Source organism: Xenopus tropicalis, chromosome 9 (assembly GCF_000004195.4).
Source record: "Xenopus tropicalis strain Nigerian chromosome 9, UCB_Xtro_10.0, whole genome shotgun sequence".
Lineage (NCBI taxonomy): Eukaryota > Metazoa > Chordata > Amphibia > Anura > Pipidae > Xenopus > Xenopus tropicalis.
This window is the reverse complement of record NC_030685.2, coordinates 61,437,030-61,459,503: the sequence shown is the minus strand read 5'-3', so window position 1 is coordinate 61,459,503 and position 22,474 is coordinate 61,437,030. Positions and strand designations below refer to the sequence as shown.

At 39.3% G+C, this 22,474-nt stretch overlaps 1 protein-coding gene across 13 annotated transcripts in view; it reads left to right on the top strand.

The window, feature by feature from the left end:
- LOC100490531 (poly(rC) binding protein 3) overlaps positions 1 to 21,546 on the top strand; it is a 36,504-nt gene extending 14,958 nt beyond the window's left edge. For 2 of the 13 annotated variants that reach the window (XM_012971378.3, XM_004917900.4), the window contains exons 3-15: positions 2,716 to 2,809; positions 3,217 to 3,240; positions 5,732 to 5,764; positions 5,928 to 6,044; positions 8,291 to 8,422; positions 8,531 to 8,659; positions 9,686 to 9,829; positions 12,091 to 12,132; positions 15,336 to 15,414; positions 15,761 to 15,820; positions 17,873 to 17,925; positions 18,490 to 18,659; positions 20,067 to 21,546. In XM_012971378.3, coding sequence (XP_012826832.1) covers positions 2,741 to 2,809; positions 3,217 to 3,240; positions 5,732 to 5,764; positions 5,928 to 6,044; positions 8,291 to 8,422; positions 8,531 to 8,659; positions 9,686 to 9,829; positions 12,091 to 12,132; positions 15,336 to 15,414; positions 15,761 to 15,820; positions 17,873 to 17,925; positions 18,490 to 18,659; positions 20,067 to 20,103 — 1,089 coding nt within the window. In that variant the 5' untranslated portion in view covers positions 2,716 to 2,740 and the 3' untranslated portion in view covers positions 20,104 to 21,546. Of the gene's footprint in view, positions 1 to 2,715; positions 2,810 to 3,216; positions 3,241 to 5,731; positions 5,765 to 5,927; positions 6,045 to 8,290; positions 8,423 to 8,530; positions 8,660 to 9,685; positions 9,830 to 12,090; positions 12,133 to 15,335; positions 15,415 to 15,760; positions 15,821 to 17,872; positions 17,926 to 18,489; positions 18,660 to 20,066 lie in introns of those variants that run through there. The other 11 variants (XM_004917903.4, XM_002932032.5, XM_004917901.4 and 8 more) reach the window with 11 other exon arrangements.
- Positions 21,547 to 22,474: the final 928 nt, after the last annotated feature.

The window sequence follows — 22,474 nt, the reverse complement described above, 5'->3', positions numbered from 1 at the left end:
GAAATTCACCAATGTCATCAAATTCAAATCAAACATGCAATACCACTTATGTGTACAAACCCCCGTGGTGTGAAATGAAAAAAATCTCTAGAATATTTTCCCAAATAACTCTGTAATTGCATCGGTATCGATTTGCAGATAATATAATATGACTATGGATCTCACTGTAACTCTCTCTCTCTCTCTCTCTCTCTATATATATATATATATATATATATATATACTACAAATATTTAAATTTCTGACAGACAGTTGTCTCTGGGGCACATTTACTAATCCACGAATCCGAATCCCGAATGGGAAAATATTGGATTGGAAACAAAAATTTTGCAACTTTTTCGTTGCAGTCGCGTTTTTTTCGTGGGTTTTTTTGTCGCCGTCACGACTTTATCGTATTTTGCGCAACTTTTTCGGCGCCATCGCAATTTTTTCGTATTGAGCAATTGTAAACGGCGGAAAAACCAATCCAATTTTTCCGCGACGGCAACGAAAAAGTTGCGACAATTCACGAAAAAGTCGTGACGGCGACGAAAAAGTCGTGACGGCGACGAAAAAGTCATTTGGACGCTTTTCGGACGTTCGTGGATTAGTAAATGTGCCCCTAAGTGTTAATGTTCTCTTAAATCCAGGAAGTATGGCATGCAAGATTGGTGGCAAAAGTTCTCCGCCAATATGGGTTTCTAAATCCCACTGCCACTTGATTTAGTAGGCAGATTATTGGCCAGGACTTATTTCCCTCCCACAGATGCTATTTCCTCAAGGCTCAGTCAGATATTAACCAGGAAAGCTTAAATAAATCAGACTGAGGAACCTCTCTTAACTTGTATGCATGGGCACCCAATGTGATCTGATTATTGCACAGGAGCCAAAGAGTGAATAAATACTCTGACATAGGGTCAGTTTTTTAGAAGGAGATGTGGAAATTGGGCTAAGCAGGAATTAGGACAGGACAAGCTCTAACAACAGAAATGATTGTAAAAAGGCATAAACCCTATTGCTTCATTATCTTGTGATTATCTTGTGATTTTATGTTCTGTGGCACAGGATTCTCCTCAAGTTTTAGCAATTACTGGCCCATGGCTAAGTGTTGTACCATTGCACTCATTAGAAAGTGCCAAAAGGAATCAATGACCTATATTGATTCCAAGCATTTTGTTTACTGGGATCAATGATTAGCATATGGCATCTATGTTTAGTGATATCATGCTATCTGTGTTTAGGGATATCATGCCATCTACCACTTATGCCCAATAGTTAGGTTTCAGTCTCTATATATTATATATAATTATACATTATTTATTGTAATATGTAATTATTTCTAAATACTGGGATGCAACTAGGGGTTAAAGTAATGGAGCATTTTGTGGCCAGTTCTGTGCCCCTGATATCACCAGCTGAAGGTCTACATGTTTTACATGATCTACATATTGGACTCCACTAATTTAGAGCACATATGGTTATATTTTAACTATGCTGAAGAAAATGTGACAAATACCACAACTCTATAACCCATGACAAAGTAGGCTATTTCTCTTATAGTTTTGCAATGAGCAGTTAAATGCTTTTTTTAGTTAATGTGGATTATCAGATGCAATTTTGCACCTGTTTCTGAATACTATCTTTGTCTTTTTTAACTTGCAGAACCTTTGCTGTCTTTTCCACTGTTTGTAGCCGATTCTTGTTAAAGGAAAACTATGCCCCCAAAATGAATACTTAACCAACAGATAGTTCATATTAAGTGACCTAAGATTAAGAATCTTGCCAAACTAGAATATATAAGTATATATAGTTTCCTTTGAGCCACCATTTTGTGTTGGTCTTCCTGTAGGCAACTTTGTGCGACTTCGGATTTCCGAAGCGATGCAAAGGGCTTTCCACTGGTGACTACTATTGTTGTCAGTGGAAAGCCTTTTCAGATCGGTTTGTCGTCCACGATAGCAGAGATCTATCACGAGTAGCGATGGGCAAAATGTTTCTCCAGGCATGGATTTGCGGCGCATCAAAAAATTGGCGCAAGAATAGTTGTGTGTAAAAAGAATAGTCGCGCATCCAAAAATTGTCACAAGAATAGTTGCGGACGTCAAAAGAATAGTCGCGGGGGTCAAAAGAATAGGCATCAATTTTTTTGCCGTTTCGCAAATTTTTCGATTCGCTCATCACTAATCACGAGTGAATCAACGGCTCCGCAGGTTCTTACCCTTAGCGGCAAGGCATTAGCTATTAGCTTTACTTGGAAGAGTGCTGCTAAATGATAAAAGCAAGACCTAATTATGAAACCAGTGGAAGCTTTTGCTGATGTTACTCTATAACAATGTGTTGCATTGGGTTGAGGCCAGGCCTGGACTGGCAATCTGTAAGATGCCATAGACAGTCACTATTTAGTGGGCTGTGGGGGACTGTTTGGGCCTCTGTGTATTTGAAAATGGTTTCCAGTCTGGGCCTGGTTGAGGGACCAGTAATATTTTAGGAGGGTTTTCAATCCTCAATTAGAACTCAATACATGTTGCTGAACTTAGTTTTATTTAACTGATACTAATATTGTTTTAACCTAGTTTCATACAAAATAGAAAACGTGTACATATCTACTTTTAACTGCAGAAGAGTTGGTAACAGGAGATACTTCTTTCATCATGATATTTATTTCATCTGTTATTTAGCTAATAAATTGCTGATTTAAATACTATGGTGTAATGGGACACAATTCATATTTTACAGGTAAGAGTTTTTTAGCTGCTGAAACATGGAAGCCAAAGTGTCAGAAGGAGGTCTAAATGTAACACTGACTATCCGCCTGCTAATGCATGGCAAGGTAAGTTACTGTACTTAGGTTAAAGCATGTTAGCATCTCATATATTGGAATTGTAGGTTATATGCCATATAAAAGGCTTGGGACAACTGCTGATCTTATAGCTGCACTATTTTGCTGTCTTTACAGAGAGTACTACGCCAGGGTGGGAATTCCAAAATTCCCTGTCCTGTTATGAATCCATCCATCTAGGAAAATATTAATTAAATATTGATTAATTGTTGTATCTGTTTATTATTTATTTACAAAATTATCTGCATATCCCTCCTGTACCTATCATATTATATATTATTATACACCCCCTCCCCAATTATATGTTTAGACCTTTCTAATAATGTGTCTTTTTACTCTTCTTTAATCTTTGCCAGTGTAATGCAGTAACTAAGAATTTGTGTATTTTCTCTTTGCAGGAAGTTGGAAGCATTATTGGCAAGGTGAGTCTGTCTGTGCTCCAAGGGTTGGGAATAATAAAGTTCTACTTGGACATATGACTATAGACAGAGACAAGAGGTCTCTGCACTTACCCATTATCAATATATATATAGGACATTAAGACATTCTGAGCATTAAGCTACTAAGAAATGCCCTGCCCTTTAAGCAAAACAAGGATTGTTTGTCCATATATTGCAATATACTTTCAAACTGGCCAACTACGTCAAAGTCATCTGATTCATTAAGAATTCTACGGCTTTATTATACATTTTACACAGGGACTGAGTTTTACCTGCAACTAACTTGTTTTCAAGGCTAAAATTCTCAAATGGTTGCCCTTTTTATTGGCTACTCCTTGGGTCACCTGACTTGACTGAAAAGGGTGGGAGCTACAGCAAGCTGCAGGCCACTGCCCCTGGATAAACTATAGCAAAAACGGGGTAGTTGTGCTCATCATTAAATTTGAAACTGTTAGGCAGGGGTGCAATGAGGCCATGACTACAACATTCAAATAGACAGAGACAAGAAGTCTTCTGCACTCACCCATTATCAATATGGACATTAAGCTACCAAGATATGCCCTCTCCTTTCAGCAAAACAGGGATTGTTTGTCCATATATTGCAATATATTCAAGCTGGCACCTGCCTAATGATTTAACATTTAGTGGTGAGCACAACTTTTCCTTTTTTTGCTATGGACTTATGACTATCCATACCTTGACTCCCAGTAACCATTTGGGTTATAATCACATGCTTCTTCTCATTAAAGATAATGAGAATGTAGCAGAATACAATTATTATCTTACTCATTCCTATGGACTAAACACAGGATTCAACCTCTGCCAAATATCTATGTTATGTTACTACATCTCTTCTCTAGAAAAGTTGCTGCAATACAGATGCATGTCTGACAGAGTGCTGCAAAATATGAGTAGAAGGTCCTGTGTGTATCCTGTGGGTTTAACAGAATCTAATACACATACAATTTAAACACATATATTAATATTTATCATCCCCGCTCTTTCACATTGTGTTTGCAATGTCTGCCTAGATATTCTTGTTCTCCATTTAGGTCCATTTGCACTTCCTCAGCACTTTTATTTTATCCTGTGCCCATGTCATCAACAGGCTAGGGCGAGTGAGTAATATAGCTTTAAGCTTTTAAACTAGATTATTTAAAAATGGAGGATCAGAACCAGTTTGGATAATGTTTCCAGAAAATAACCCTTCATGCTGCATGGCAGTGACTGGAATCATCCTCCCTTGGTGGCAAACATAGCAGGTCTGCTACTGATGGACTATTGTCTTGATAACGTTTAAAAGGATAAAGGCAAGTGCAATAAAGTTTAAATAAAATGTAGATCACATAGATATTATAGAAGCATTTCTAACTACTACATAGCAATACATCCTCTCCTCCAGTTTAGTTTTCTGAAGAGAATACAGCATTAAGACCAGGCCCACCCTGGCAATCTGAGGATTCTGGCAAATGCCACAGGGGCTGCTGTAAGATGCCATAGACAGTCGCTATTTTTTAAGTTTAAGTCCCAGCCTGATAAAGACAATGGTAAATGTTCATATTCGCAACTCCTAACTGCTTTAAATCCTATAGCTCCAAAGTTTATGCAACACTGGGCATTACGACTGGTACAGTCTTCTTAGGAGAAAAGAGAAGCAAGAAAGCACCGGTAGCCATTTTCATCTTACTGTGTAGGAATTAATAACAAGGGTTATGCTAGGGAGCCAGGATGGCTTTTCATGTGAAGATTACAGTGGTTAAGCCATCTGGTTGTATATTACCCATAATGTTCAATGTTTAATATAAACCCTGCTTGCCTTCTGCAATAGTGTCACCTTGTGAGACATTCATTTCTAGTTCAATTGAACTCTCTGTCTGGGAGTAATATGCTTGTCTTGTGCAATCTCCAAGGCAATGAGTAATATCATTAGCAGTGGTGTATTATATATGTACTATATACATTATATGTACTATATACACAGGTGTGGGACCTGTTATACAGAATGCTCGGGACCTGGGTTTTTACAGATAAGGGGTCTTTCTGTAATTTGCATCTCCATACTAAAATTATTTAAATATTAAATAAACACAATAGGATTGTTTTGCCTCAAATAAAGATGTATTATATTTTAGGATCAAGTACAAGGTCCTGTTTTATAATTAAAGAGAAAAAGTCTATGGGAGATGGCTTTCCCTTAATTTGGAGCTTTCTGGATAATGGGTATCCAGATAATGAACCCATACCTATATATACTGTATATAACTACGCAAAAATCGGCACTCACCAATCCCATAGGCAATGGCCGGGTGCTGACCCACAAAATCCACATAGCCCATAGAAAGCACTCACAGCAAAAGTGCAGTGAGTGCTTTCTATGGACTATGTATATATATATATATATATATATGAATGATCTTTTATGATGCCTTGGTTTTATTAAGCAACTCTTTAACAAATATTCTTATGATTTCAGAAAGGAGAAACCGTGAAGAAAATGAGGGAAGAGGTAAGTACACAGTGGTTTATGTTTCACAAGACAGAAGCATATTATAGTTAAATATTCTATTCTAACCACCACATTCTACTTCTCTCTGTCTCACAGCCAGGCATTCTGTATTACGTCTGTATAACATTTAACCTTTGCTCTGTATTATTACCGTCTATTCTAGAGTGGTGCTCGCATTAACATCTCAGAAGGGAACTGCCCAGAGAGAATTGTAACAATCACGGGGCCCACAGATGCCATTTTCAAGGCCTTTGCCATGATTGCTTATAAGTTTGAGGAGGTGAGTTAATCAGAATTATTGCCACATCCATAACAGAAATTCATTCTGCATGTTATATTGAGCCCAAGGCAGGCCGGACTGGCAATTTGTGGATTCTGGCAAATAGTTACATAGTTACATTGGGTTGAAAAAAGACCAGAGTCCATCAAGTTCAACCCTTCCAAGTAAACCCAGCACACACAAACCCATACTGACCTATCTATACACTCACATACAGACCCATACTGTCCTATCTATCCACTCACATACAGACCCATACTGACCTATCTATACACTCACATACAGACCCATACTGACCTATCTATCCACTCACATACAGACCCATACTGACCTATCTATACACTCACACACATAAATCATATAAACCAACATCAATACTAACTGTAGATTTTAGTATCACAATAGCCTTGGATACTATGCTTGTTCAAGAACTCATCCAGGCCCCTCTTAAAGGCATTAACAGAATCTGCCATTACCACATCACTAGGAAGAGCATTCCCCAACCTCACTGCCCGCAACGCGAAAAACCACTTATGCAGCTTCAAATGAAAGTTCCGTTCCTCTAATCTAAAGGGGTGACCTCTGGTGCACTGGTCATTTTTATGGGAAAAAAGAACATCCCCCTACCTGCCTATAATCCACTCTAATGTACTTGCACAGAGTAATCAAGCACCTTTTTTCCAGAAAACAACCCCAACCGTGACAGGCTAACCTCATAGTTTAAATCTCCCATCCCCTTTACCAGTTTAGTTGCACGTCTCTGCACTCTCTCCAGCTCATTAATATCCTTCTTAGGGACTGGAGCCCAAAACTGCACTGCATACTCAAGATGAGGCCTTACCAGGGACCTATAAAGAGGCAAAATTATGTTTTCATCCCTAGAGTCAGGATACCCCCAAAACACTACCATTTAGTGTATAACTCACATTTATATTATTTCTACCAAAGTGCATGACATTTAACCTCATTTTCCATTTTGCTGCCCTGTTTTCCAATTTAATCAAATCACTCTGCAATACTCATACTTTCTATGCCCACCTCCAGGTCATTAATAAACAAGTTAAAAAGCAAAGGACCAAGGACTGACCCCTGCGGTACTCCACTAATAACACTGGCCCAATTAGAAAATGTTCCATTTACTTTCACTCTTTGTAATCTATCCTTCAGCCAGTTTTCTATCCAAGTACAAATGTTATGTTCTAGGCCAATATTCCTCAATTTTTTCATTGCCAGAGGGGCTGCTGTTAAGATGCCATAGAGTTACTATGAGTTACTGTAAGTTAGAGTTACTGTTTTGTGGGCTGGTGGGGGGCTGTTATGGCTTCTGTGTACTTGAAATGCCAGGGCCTATTTTAAATCCCAATCCAGACCTGACCCAGGGAAACACACACTCTCCCTGGCCACCAGGCATACATTCTATACTTTATCAACAAGGGCCATAGGAATTAGTTTTATAACTTAACAAAAAGCCATGAAATCTATGTCAGACCAAACTCAGCATAACAAAGGTATGACCTTCCTAAACCAACCAACACTGTGGTGCATATAGAGATATTTGGCTTCTTGTGGAAGGTTTAGTCTGCAGCTCACAGTCTATTTCCAGATGCACACTCAGGCCTCTGCCTGAGGCAATGCCAGTGCTTGGTTATCCTGGGAGAAGGTACTTACACATCATTATCCTACCAGACAAATGGTATCCATCAAACTAAAAAAACACAGGGTCTGGTCCCTTATTTAAGTCACCATTTGAGTGCTGGTACCATTTGTCTAGTAGCAAGGTTTAGTTGGCTCCTGATAAAAATTTGAGAATAAATGTTTTGTTACCTTTAAAAGTGTCACCTTTACAGGAGCTCACTTTACATCGTCTGTGGTCTGTGTTACAAATGAGTGGTTAGTAATGACTTTTCCCAGAGTCACAATACCCAGTCATAGCTTGGCCTTCACACAGGGAAATACCAACTATAGTTCCGTGCCAGGACCATCAAGTTGCTGTCTACTCATTATTTAGTATTGGCTGTTCCAATATGAACTCTTGAGTGCCGCTGGCTCTCCTTTATAGCCTGGGAAAGCAGGCAGCCAAGTTGATTGGATGTTGGTAATAGCAAGGTTTTTTTGAGAAATTTACAGTTAAGCAGTACAAAAAGCAACTTTAAATGGCACACTCTATAATAATTGCAAATATTTTTTCTTACAGCTACACTATATTTTCCTTTTAAGATTTAAAATCCATTGTTCTCTCTGTATAGGACATTATCAACTCGATGAGCAACAGCACTGCTACCAGCAAGCCACCTGTCACTTTGCGATTGGTGGTACCAGCGAGCCAGTGTGGATCCTTGATTGGGAAAGGTGGCTCTAAGATAAAAGAGATCAGAGAGGTTAGTGCTTTAAGAACATTTTGGAGAAGGGTGCTTAAAAGGGAAGAAAATAATAACAATCCTTAAGGGACAAATATATTTCATGTACTTTGCCTTGTACTGTTTTAGTCTACAGGAGCCCAGGTGCAGGTGGCTGGTGACATGCTGCCCAATTCTACTGAGCGGGCAGTGACCATCTCTGGCACCCCTGATGCCATCATCCAGTGTGTGAAGCAGATATGTGTGGTGATGTTGGAGGTACAGTGCTTGACAGTCGTGGTAATGTATAAATACCATAAATAAACTAGAGACTCCATGGTACAGGTATGGGATCCCTTATCTGGAAACCCGCTATCTAGAAAGTTCCGAATTATGGAAAGGTCATCTCCCATAGACTGCATTATAAGCAAATAATTCAAAATTTTTCAAAATGATTTATTTTTTCTCTGTAATTACAGTATAAAACAGTACCTTGTACTTGATCCCAGCTAAGATATATTTAATCTTTATTGGAGGCAAAACAATCCTATTGGGTTTATTCAAGATTGAAATGATTTTTGCAGACTCAAGTTATCAAGATCCAAATTACGGAAAGATCTCTTATCTGGAAAACCTCAGGTCCTGAGCATTCTGGATAACAGGTCCCATACCTGTAGTAGGCATCAATCAGATAGAATGTGTGTAAAATTAGTTACACTGTGACTACCATGCCAGTGATGTAGGAATTACGCACAAGACTATGAATTAGAGTGAGCTAAATGTAAGTAAGGGCAGCAGAACATGTTGCTATGAATTTTTGGAGAAGATAAAAGGTCATAGTCAGGGCTACATTTTACAGTATGAGACAAACAGGTAGCATACATACCACAGTGTTGCTCATTTATAAACACTGGGCAAATTTGCACCTGGGCAGTAGCCTATAACAACCAATCAGTGGTAAGATTTTTCCAGCCAGCTGCAGGTTGAACACTGAAAGCACTCATGTGACTGGTTGCCATGAGTTATTGCCCAGTGTCTAAATGATCCAAGGTTTTACAGAATGACCTGGAAATATATCATGTGCAACCTAACATTATTTACTGCAGAGACTTAGGCCATGATCCAAATGTCTTAAAATTGCAGAGACTATAAATTGCATAGTGTCATTATTTTTTTTACTTTATGTAGTTACTATAGTGCAGGAATGTGATATTTCATATTATTCTAAATCTTCTTGCAAATGGGGATTTGATCTATCTGGGGGTGCTCTAATATTCTCTCTCCCTCTCCTCTCCCTTTTCCTAGTCCCCACCAAAAGGTGCCACAATCCCTTACCGTCCAAAACCCGCTTCCGCCCCTGTCATTTTTGCAGGTGGTCAGGTAAGAGCGGACCCGCTGGGTGCCTCCACTGCCAACCTCAGCCTATTGCTGCAGCACCAGCCTCTGCCCGTTAGTTTGTAATAATTTTCTTGCATGTTTTCTCGTCCTGCACAGATTACACAAACAGGAGCATATGCACAGGAGACATTACCGGTATCCCTTCCTCATATGATGCAGTATCAAGAGTCAAATGTGCACTGGCCTAGTTATTATAGCTTTTATACCCTATACAGAATTAGGTTAGAACTTTAACAACTACATAACCTGAAGTTTGCCTAAGAGAGAAATGAGACCAAGCTTGTACACTTGAGTTCTCTATAGACCAATGAGCCAGTCTGACTTTCCTGTGCCGGTAATGATTCTCTGTGCTAATGCACCTATCATCCTTTGCATGATTTGGATAGTAAGGTGGGAGAGTGAATGAATGGATAACTTTATACTCATTGGATCATCTGCATGTACTGTCTGTTATCATCTTTCTACTGTACATTTTGTTTGGAAGATACTGTATATATGATGTAGAATGACTGTGTGAAATGTGCTATAAAATGTAAAGAAAGCTCATATGGGATGCTTAGTATGTATAGATAAATAGATCAAAGTTTTTGTATGAAAGGGACCAGTAAAATTAGAGCACATCTTTTCTATAGGGTTTAGAATTTTGAGGTAATGAAATAAAGGCCAGGGGGCACCAGGAAAAAAACCTGTACCCCCCTATTGGGAAATGTGGGCACTGGAACTCCTCCAACCCACCCCCCCCCATTGTGGCCACAAATGTGGACTAAATGTGTGGGGGACTAGCATTGGAGTAGGACCTCGGGACTGCGTTGGGGGGCCCAGCGCTAGATTTCTCCACATGGCGCCCAAAGGCCACCCCCCCTCCCCAGGATTATCCCAGTGCTCTGGATGTGAGCAGAGTTCAGGTGTGGCTGGGGGGCATGATGCCCCTAAATTTGTGCTCCCCTAGGCCTGGGCCTTTGTGGACTTGACACAAATCTGGGCCTGGGAAGCCCCCCCCGTGGCAACCCCAGTGGGCCCCTGGCACCCAGTCTGACACTGTAAACAGCACCAAGTTTGCTCTCCTGGTCTGAAAACAGATCAGATGTTTGCTTTTAAACAGGTTCAGTGATACTTGCTGTTTAGTTACTGAACATGGTACCAAAAGTTTTATTACAGGTGTGATCTGAACCAGTTTATTAAAAATTATACAGATAACCAGGGCAAACTGGAGGCTTTGACTGCTTATGTGCTCTGATGCCATTGCAATATATCAAGGATTGGGCAGGCTGGAAATGTAGCTGCAGATAAGGTGAAAGTCTAAATATCTTTCTTCAAGGGCCAATTGTAGAAAAGAGCAATAAATGGCAGGTTGTTGCATTGCACAAAGTATGCTAGATCTTTTTTACGAGAGGTACTGCTTTTAAAAAGACACATTTCCTATTTAACATTTTACCATTTTGTTGTCCCCTTTATTTAAGAGGATAACTACACAACATTCTCAGCAATTGTGGATAAATCTGATGTTTTTCCACCATGGGCCAAAATGTCTGCCAAAATACTGCCTTCCATAATAATCATCTGCTAACAGTCTAGTTAAAGCCTATAGGCCTGCACAAAAGGCATTACGCATGGGATGTCCTTGTCAACATTAATATCACAGTGGGCAACTGATTTAAACTGCTGTGCCATAGGGCGATTGAGCTGATTCAACATGATATTGTCCTAATTCTCTGCTATTTCTATGGATCTTTATCTCCAAATATATTTTTTATTCTACTATGCTTTTCTCAATGAATTTTGTTAGCAGTTACTTGAGACATGGCTTAGCAGTCAAGGACAAGTCATACTTGTAAAAAGCAAATATCAGCTTAGTTCATATAGATTGGGTTGCTGCACTCATACATATAAATAAGATATTCTCGGACAAAACAGCTTCCATGTATCTGCTTGCATAGAACAAGAACTTTGTGGTCTCAAACTCTGAGCTAAAGCTATTTAGATTAGTATTTTGTTCAATTGATTTTTCTCACTCTCTCATATAAATTGAAGATAATTAGGGAATTAGGGGGTTTAACCTAATCATTGTTTAGTTGTTATTAGTTCCTCCTGCATGCAGAATCGGATAGGTCAATAGGCTATAGCACAGAGCAAATATTTCCTTTACCATCCAAAGAACTCTACTCTATTTGCTGAAGACTCCAAAGATATCTTTCAGAGATATCTGTAAATATACTCATTCATTTACCATAACCATCCCATTTGTTTGTCTTAACCCTTTCCCTTTATGTGCTATGCTACACTGATTTAATCTCTCTCCCCTTCTGTTTCAGGCCTATTCTATCCAAGGACAATACGCCATTCCTCACCCTGATGTGAGTTCTCCATCTCTCACCCTCTACTTCCCTCCTCTTCCTGACTCTTTCTCCCCAGCATGTTGATATTACTGATAATTAATATTATACAATAATATTAATATGTCTGAGATGGGAGCTCTTTATTTGTCACACAGAGAAGTCATGGGGCTCGTGTTGCTTTCTGGAAGAGAATACTTGGCTTCTCGGTTGATGCTGTATATTCATTCTCATTTTTTTTTATATAAAATATATTTCTGAATTTCTTGACAGGCTTCAATAAAGATATGACTGTGAAGAGTTTTTATAATAAGAATAAATTTGTGGTTTTAACCTCATTAGAGATGCACATGGATGATACCACAGCTCTATAAACTTGTATGTTGATGGCAGAGCCATTTACTTGTTCTCTTCTCAGTCTATAGCTCATTTCACTTTAAACTTCAGTATTATCAAACCCATGCAAATGCTTCATGGGACCTTTAAGAAATTCATACTTCTGCCTTTCTGTTCATATTTGTCATTTTCTTACTTAATATGGTGGTTCACCTTTAGGTCAACTTTTAGTATGTTATAGAATTGCTAATTCTAAACAACTTTTCAGTTGGCCTTCATTTCTTTCTCAGGTTTTTTTAATTATTTTCCTTTAAACTTTTACTTTTCAAATGGGGGTCACTGACCCCAACTTCTAAAATACAAATGCTCTTTTGTTGTCACTACTTCTTTTTATTACTCATCTTTCTATTCAGGCCCTCTCATATTCATATTCCAGTCTCTCATTCAAATCATTACCTGATTGCTGGGTTAATTTGGACCCTAGCAACCAGATAACTGCTGAAATTCTAAACTGGAGAACTGCTGAATGAAAAGCATATTTTTCCTCTGCAAGCTAAGCTTTGACCACTTCATACTAAATTGCATAAGTTTACTACACCTGTAGCATTTCTATTGCCTATGGCCATTACTAGGAAGAGGCATATTCCTAAAGGATCTTGGTAAATTGATAGAAACTGCTTCCTTCATATGTAGTAACTGTCATTGGATCTTTTCATATTGAGGATATGAGGTGTACAGAAACTTAATATTAGAGGTGACTATTTTTGCCTTAATCAGAATTCCTTTGAGAGGCCTAATTATTAACATTGGAGACAAACATCATAGGTGATGTGGCCCGAGCAACCAATAAACAATTGGATTTAAACTGTCCCCTACAAGTTAGAAAACATAGGCAAAGATCTGATTGGTTACTATGGGCAACTATGTCTCCAATGATACACCCCTGAGGGTACAGGAATGATTTTGCCATTATATGAGAGACTGGCAAATATGTGCTTTCACAAAAGGTTTCCATAAGATGATAAAAATCAAAGTCAGGGTAGTAAAAAGAAATTGTGAATGTGGCAACCCCACAAACTAGCTTATGCGTTGGGTCACCAGTTGATTAGATTGTTCTTTGGTAATACAATAACAAGCTAAAAGGGTTGAGGAGACCGCCTCATACGTATGCAAATAAGTCAAAGGGATTCTGGGAACAAGACTTAGTTAATACAATAAGAGATGTCTAGAGCATTGCAATCACATAGTTTGGCTAGTAGTTGGCTTTTTTTACCCAAATTTTTTTAAAAATATTGTACTGCTAGAAAAAGGAGAAATTAGTCTGGGCTCATGGAAAATATGTGGTTACAAAAGGGTTAAACAAGGGTTTAGTGTTACTAATATATAGTTCCTTTTTAGGACCTGGAAAACAAACCTCTCCCTTCTCAAAGGAAAAATGGGAATGAATTAATGTGTGCGTGTGTTGCCTTTTTTCTAATGGGCTGAACATGATGTCATGCTATTGGTGTTTTTCCTACACAGCTATATACAGTATGGAGTATTATTATCCATTATTTATATAGCGCTAATATGCTGCACATCATATTAATATTCTTTGTTCACAAAAGCCCCTGTATCATCAGAGCTTACAGTATAAGCTCACATTCACACAACGCACCTACACTAGGGGCATTTTCTTTGGATCTATTTAAGCTGTATGTATGTTTTTAGAGGGAGGAAACTGAAGTTCTTATGAACTTTTCTCAAGTTCCTATGACATTTTTATAGGAGGAAACTGAAGTTCAATTGTAACACCACATCGGTTTCCAGGTGCACAGACCCTTGTATTAATAGGCAATAGTATTGTGATGCATGGTCTCCTTGATATATGTTAACGTTCCAAATTGCATGCAGCACTAGAGATAGAGACTGCACACACTTGGTATTTCCAGCTGGGGAGCTTATCCTATTTATTTTGCCAGTGAAACCACAACAATCACATTTTGGGGGGTGGGGACTCCCTCTTGACGAAGAGAGAGAGTATCCCCCGAAACAGTGGTTGTGTCCCTGTCAAAATAAATGGGTTAAGCTCCCCAGCCTCCCCAGTTTTTGTGGTCTCTATCTCCTGTTCAGTATGAAACTAGAGTTCCCAAAGGGAACCCAGCTCAGAAATCACGAGATATAAACTCTAGTTAAATAGTGCCCAGGTGAACTGAGGACACCAGTGCTGAAAATCAGCAGTTCTAACCACTGCTAAGCTACCTTAATGTGTCAAAAAACATATTAATGAAGAGTATGGTACCCTTTTAATGGACTGTTGAAGAGTTCCCCTACACAGCATATGAAATCTACAAAGTATTATCAAATGGTCAGGTCAGCTTGAAGAAGAAGGCTATATGGTTTTAAAAGCTTATGTACTGTAAATGCTTAATATACTTTTTGGCTCATTAATATGAATTATTGCATTCAATTCTAGCTAGTATATGCACAAAATGCAATCCATGACAAAGGTTTGGAGGTTGTTGGTTCCAAATTGATCCTGTACAGTCCTTAGGGCAGTTGTAGCAGGAATGCTTTCTTGTTAAGATCACTTGTACTTTACCTTAATATTGGTGTCTGTTTAGAGTGCTGAATTCTGTAACTCTGGTTATTTACTGGTAAAACAGTGTGTACAAATCATAGCCAGAAAGCAGTGTAACCAGCCTTTGCTTTTGTTTACAAAGTATACAATTACTCTTTTAATTGTCTTCTTTAAGCCAAGTACTCTCTCAGTAGAAGTATACCTCAAGTGCCATGGCTCCCTGGTGCTTTGTTGTGTTTTATTATTTGATTCTTTTTTCTTGTGCCTGTGACTTCTTGAACTTTCTAACAATAACCTTCTTAGTTCTAATGTCCCTCCTACCCCTCAGCAGTTGACCAAGCTTCACCAGTTGGCCATGCAGCAAACCCCCTTTACTCCCCTCGGACAGACCACCCCTGCTTTCCCTGGTACGTACCCAATTTTCCCGTTATAGAGTCTTCCTTCTCTTCTCACGTCTCAGGCATTTTCACTTTTCTTTCTCTTCTCATTCATTGCTTTTTATGCACTACATTTTTGTATCAAACATTAGAATTAGCCAGCTGTTCATAACTCCATGTTGAATGGTGCACTCTTGCTTTTTTGTTATGTTTCTCTAATGCTTCTGTGCTAAAAACTTACCTGATGCTACAATAAAGGAGCTAATAGTTAGAAACTATTGTCATCAGATTTTGAGCCTTTTTTTTTAGAAGATGTAAGAAATGCTGACCTCCTCAGGGGCAAGAAAGTTAAATGTATTTCTTTTTTGCTCCTTAGGAGAAAAGCTGCCCTTACATTCTTCTGAAGAAGCTCAAAACTTGATGGGCCAATCAGCAGGTAAAATACTTTCATATAGAACTGAAGCTTCATGCTGCACACTAAGTTCTGAAAGGTGATCCTTGAGTCCAGTACCCCAACTTAATATTAGATTTACAAAAGAATGACCTGGATGTAAACCTGTTTTTACGGCATTAAAAATCCTGTCCAGTATTGTTGATCCGCCACGATTAATAATAGGAATGTTGTGTAAGACTACAATGTAAAAACATACTGGGAGGGGGTGAGTAACGAGGATCCAGGAACAGGGGGATAATGGCACAAGAGAGAGCAGGATCATGGGTCCTTACCAGGCCTGCTATGTCACCAGACAACCCACCCCCCCGCCCCATGTTTGGCTACAGGGTCTCCTGCCTGCTAGATACACCACTGGGTTTATGTGTTTGCTGGAGGCATTAGGTGATCAGAAGGTGAAAGATCCGCTTGCTTTGTGATCCAAAGAGTAAATCTTATAATGTATGGCTACCTTTACTAAAGTCATCAATCATCAGATTGAAAAGCACCCAAAAGAGTTGTCTAATGTAGCTGTGAGTAATGCTGGGTTGCTGTGATTTACTGGTCCCCATCTCAAAAGATACTGGCGGATAGCAATCTATCTTTTGGCACCCATGTTCTTTGTGAACTCATAATTGTTATCACATTGTGAAGATGCTGAACATGGTTAGGGAGTGCTGAAAGGTGTAGTTCACAAGCAGCTTCAAAGATATTTATTGGATATGTCAGATTAATACACAATCGTCATAATCGAGAGCTACAGACTTCCTACATATCCTGTAATTCTAACTTTGATGGCTTTTGATTTGAGGACAGTTTATATGTTTGGGGCCATGCAATTTAAAATTTCTTGCTAAAACATCTTCCTCCATGTTAGTTCATGTGTCTGTGTTGCACTAGACCACATGACTGTGTTACACCGAATGCCTCTCCATGCTGCGATTGTGTTTGAGTTCATTTCTTAATTGCCAGTTTGTAGTAAGCTGATATTAAACATTGTGGAGAGTAGAAGAAAAATTGAGTGATAGAGCAAGATGGGAGGCCAGTACAGCTCAGGGATAAAATAATAAAATTCATGGTCCAATCCATTAACGCTCTACTGGTAATCTTCGTCAGTGGTTAGTGCTATTTTTGATTTAACTGAAATTGTTTTTACCTTTCATGTATCCTATAGCAGATTCTGATTTGGAAGCACTTGGAAGCAGAATTAGTCATACATTTGGGGATCCATTGCATAGGCCTGTGATGTCTTAATAATTCCTATTACTGTGATTTGTAACCTGTTATTTGGCTCCACTGATTGAGACAAAGGCTTAGAACTGCCTAGTTCACTCCAAACACTGTCACACTGCAGATTGGTAGAATACTCAGCTCTAAAATGCCCTAGAACAGGGATCCCCAACCTTTCATACCCATGAGCCACATTCAAATGGAAAAAGGTTTGTAGAGCATGAAAAATGCTCCTGGAGGTGGCAATGAGAGCTATAATTGGCTATTTGATAGCCCCTATGTTGACTGGAAGCCTACAGAAGACTCTGTTTGGCAAATACACCTGGTTTTATGCAATCAAAGCTTGCCTCCTTAGCAGAAATTCAAAAATAAACCCCTGCTTTGAGGCCCCTGGGAGCAACATCCAAAGGGTTGGTGAGCAACATGTTGCTTCTGAGCCACTGGTTGGGGATCACTGCCCTAGAACAATACACTGGACTCAATATTTTGCACTAACACAGCTAATTAAGGTTGGGTTAAGCTATTCTGTTTTCATTAGAGAATGGTGTTTTGCTTATGTGGCCAGGATAGAGTTCTTTCCATTCCATATTATGTGTCACCTTACTTGAGTATGAAGAAGCAGTAAACGCTGACAACAGAGCTGCGTGGATTTCTGTGCTGAGTAAGAGAGCCTTGGTTGGTGTTTGTGTGTATAGACAGTAGTGCAATCCCAACTTAAAGCCTGCCTGGTTTGGTGCCCAGGTGAGATTCAGTAGGTTCTAAGCTTAGGTTGGAAAGTTAGGGAGTCAGTACAAGATGATTTCTAACCATTTTTGCTTCATGTGTTAGGTATGGATGCCAGTTCCCAGGCAAGTACTCATGAACTCACCATACCCAATGATGTGAGTATTCTTCTTTCGTGATTTTCTTATCTTATCCATTCAGTCTTATCATTTTCTCTTCAGATTTTCACATAAATACATATATATTTAATTCACATAAAGAAGACCCAGGTCTGGCCTAGCTTTAGCAAGTGCTGATAGGCCAAGAAACCATTATCATATACAGCCACCATTTTTATTTAGGTGACATTTGGGCTGAGGTGGAGCACAAGCTCTGATGTATGTATCCTGATATAAAGGGAGAGTGTTGGTCTTCTCTAGGCCCAATTTTGCTCAGCCCAGTTAATGTTGTTCTGTTAGGGTTACATGTTGTGACATAATGTAAATGTTAAGCCAAGTACACAAGACTGTTGAGATTTAGCTGCCCAAAAAAATAGACTATTTTTTCTTCTTTATTCTAATTTTGTAACATGAGAGGAAGTTAAATATTAAACTGGATTAGTGTGACAGTAATGGGTTTCAGGAATATGACACTAGGGTACAGCAAGTGCCATGTCTGTTTTAGCCCCATTGATCCTGAACTATTTCACCCCTGGACATGTTTCAGCCTCTCTGTTCTTCCAGCTAATAGGCTGCATAATCGGACGACAAGGGACCAAAATCAATGAAATTCGACAGATGTCTGGGGCACAAATCAAAATTGCCAGCGCCATGGAAGGGTCAGCAGAGCGTCAGATCACCATCACTGGGAGCCCAGCTAATATCAGCCTTGCACAGTACCTCATCAACGCCAGGTCAGCCATCATGCCAAGCCTTACTATATACGATATAAAGACAACAGAGTGCAACTTTTTTTTCTTGCACAATGAAAGCAAATGCAATCCTAAGCTACTTTCTAATTTACATTTATTGCAACTTTTTAGTAAAAAAAATGGAAAGGGAAATACTGTTTTCAGTAGCAACTACATTTACAAAGGACTTTAATGGGGCAGTTCAGTTAACTTTTAGTATGTTTTAGAATGGCTAGTTCTGAGCAACTTTTCAATTGGTCGTCCTTATTTATTTTTTATAGTTTTTAAATTATTTGCCCTCTTCCTCTAACTCTTTCCAGCTTTCAAATGGGGGTCACTGACCTCAGCAGCCAAAAACTGATTGTTCTGCGATGCTACCGTTTTATTGTTATTGTTACTTTTTGGAACTTATTTTTCTATTTAGGCCCTCTCTTATTCATATACCAGATTCTCATTCAACCCATTGCCTGCTTGCTATGGTAATTTGGACCCTAGCAACCAGATAGCTGCTGAAACTCCAAACTTGATAGCTGCTTCACAAAAATTAAAATAAATAAACAACTTCAAATAGTATAAAATTAAGACCAACTGCGAACTGTCTGAGACTATTGCTCTCATCATACTAAAAGTTAACCGAAAGTTGAACACCCCCTTAAAAACCAATACAAAATGTTGAAAGCATATTGGAAAGTTGCTTAGAACAGCGTTTTTCAACCACTGTTGCCTGGTGTGCCGTAGGCAGGGCACCAATGTACTAGGGGGGCACTGCTCTTGGCACCAATGTACTAGGGGGGCACTGATGCTGGGCACCAATGTACTAGGGGGGCACTGCTCTTGGCACCAATGTACTAGGGGGCACTGCTGCTGGGCACCAATGTACTAGGGGGGCACTGCTGCTGGGCACAGAGTTAAATTTTTTAACATTTTCTAATGGTGGTGTGCCTCGTGATTTTTTTAATGAAACAAGTGTGCCTTTGCCCAAAAAAGGTTGAAAAACACTGGCTTAGAATTACGCTGTATTTCAAAACATGAGGTGGAGTTCCCCTTTCCCATTACTTTGACTTTAATGAAGAAATAAGTGAGATTCAGCTATTTTTTTAGAGCTATATTATTACTGATATCTCTCTCTGACATTTCTCTGACTTTATATAATGTTTGGTTTATATATGGTGTCTATATAATATATGGTGTATATATAATATATGTATGCCCTCTAGTGTCACATACAAATATTATACAAGCAATACAATTAGATAAAATTTGTTTAATTATGGATTTTATAAATTTTACTATCTCTTTTTTCTTGCCTTTCTGTTGTCTAAATTCCCTGTAATTTCTTATTTCTTCAAATATTACCCACTTTTTTCTCTTCTCCTTTGTTTCTTACATTCCTCTCCCTTTTTGTTTTAGGCTGACGTCTGAGGTTACTGGGATGGGCGCACTGTAACTTGGCCTTGAGTCTTCTTTCTCTGACCCTTTCTGACCACTGCTGGCTGTTTTTTGTTCAACCATAGGATTAAATGCTTTACTCTACTTCATCTTCCCCCCATTCAAAATTACATGCGCCTGTGTTATAAATGCAGGTTACACACCAAAGCTGCTAACTGAAACATATATATATATATAACATTCACCCACCAAATACACATTATTTTTACTTATTTCTGTGCACTGTGAGTCCATAGCGATAAAGCTTATTGCTTGGTTGCTTGGGCAGATGGCATGACTTTCTCTAGGAGGCAGACAAATTCACAAATGATCCTACGTTGAACTTAACGAACCCGGATAATGAAGTATATAAATACTGTATACCTGCATTTAGCTCAGACACTATTACAAATATGCCCATACTTAGTCCAATGTATGCTACAGTGGGCATAGGTGGCACTGTGAATACAGACACACATTTGCAGAACAGAATGAAATAATGAATGTAGCCCCAAGCTCCATTTCAGCGTTGATGTGTGTATAAGCAATGCCAATAGGGGCAGATTAAGAGGCAGCAGGATTATTGTAAAATAGATGCTCCTTTAATACCCATGTGCCCTACTTGCATTCTGTGTATGGACTTTGCATGTACACAGGCCCTGGACTTGGCATGGGATGTAGGCTGTAGTTACATTTGTACAGACCTGGTGTATAGCATGCTCACTGTATATTATATGTGTTATTGGGGAACATTATGCTTCTCATAAGCACATACAGGAGCCCTGCTTATATAGCAGTATTGCTTCTTAAATGTAGAATGCCCACTAAGAAATGCCAGTGTACCAACCAGCTGGAATGAGAGGAGGCAGTCACATGCTAAGCAGTGTATAATCCAGGGATCCTCCAGATGTGCACCCATTACAGTTCCCTATAAAAACTACTGTATTGGATAATACAGAATTTACTTTTTTCTTGTTTTTTTCTTTCGAAACAACATCCCCCAGGACTGTACAAACAGTTACCTCTCTACCAACTTTGCCAGCTGTAAATACCTTCCTTACCAGCCCCAAACCGTCCATGGGATGTCTTGCCAAACTTCTATTCACAGCATTTACTCCCAAATGCCCCCTTCATGTATATAGAATACCGAACCCCCTAAGTACAGGGACTCCTATCCTTTAACCCCTATAATGCATTCGTACATCACCTTCTACCCCTGCCCTTCCCCTCTTTATATAGGTAACTTCCCTCTGATCCTAGCAGATTTCTGATTTTAGTGCATTATGTTTCATTGCTAGGGCTGCCTAGGCTTCACGTGTCTCTCTTGTGGAATGGATCTTAGTTTATTTAAGGATGAATTGTACAGTAATGTTTTCTTGCTAGTGTGAGATTAATCATGTGTATGCAGTTGATGAAATATTTATTCGAAGTCTGATGATATATATTATACCATTTGTGCTCATTCTTGCCTCTGCTCATTTATTTCTGTGTACCCCTAGCAGAATGTGTGTTTGTGTGTAAGCGTTTGTGTTCCATGGTCATTGCTGTGTGTGTTTGTAGGGTTTTACAGTCATAACCAAGTGTGGATTCTGGCAAATGCCAGACAGGCTGCTGTTAGATGCCATAGACAGTCACTATTTATTAGGCTGGTGAGAGGCTCTTTTGGTTTCTGTTGCCTCCTTTCCATTGTCGGAAACGGGCAGGGGGGCAGGCTTGTGACGTTGTGGGGACAGAATGGGTGATGTCAATGGCGTGGTGACATCAGGGATGGGGTTATGATGTGGCGATCAGCAATTGGCCCATCGCCACGTCAATCTAAAAGTCCTTCCCGGTTTCCCCAATTTGGAAAACCAAAAAACGGGCTGTCTCTGTGTACTTGAAATGCCAGGGCCTATTTTGAATCCCAGTCCAGGCCTGTATATGTGTGTATGTAGGCATCACTACTCGTAACTGATAAGATTGGAAAAAGATTGCTGTCGCTTCAGAGCATTGCTTCTCACACTGTTGGGCTTAAAGGAGTAGTAGGGGGTTGGGCCCAGCTTAAAAGCCAGTTAGGGCAAGAGTTAGGGATAATACCTATTTTTTGTATAGGAAACTGGAGCAGCACCTTCATCTGCGCTACTGCAAATTCAGCCCAGCTCCAATGTTAATAATTGACAACACCCCCTTATCTACTCTCACTGGTGTTAATTATATTCAAAATCACTGGTAATGTTACCATGGACATCTGCAAAGAGAAGCATGGAGGGGGGGCACTTGCCCTACTGGAATTTTGCATATCTCCCAACTGTACCATTTTATATTGTATAGCCCATTGTCCCATGTTGCCCTGATTGTCTTCAATTCTTCTGAGCCCCTTGCTCCATGAGAAAGAATCCAAGATGGCTATG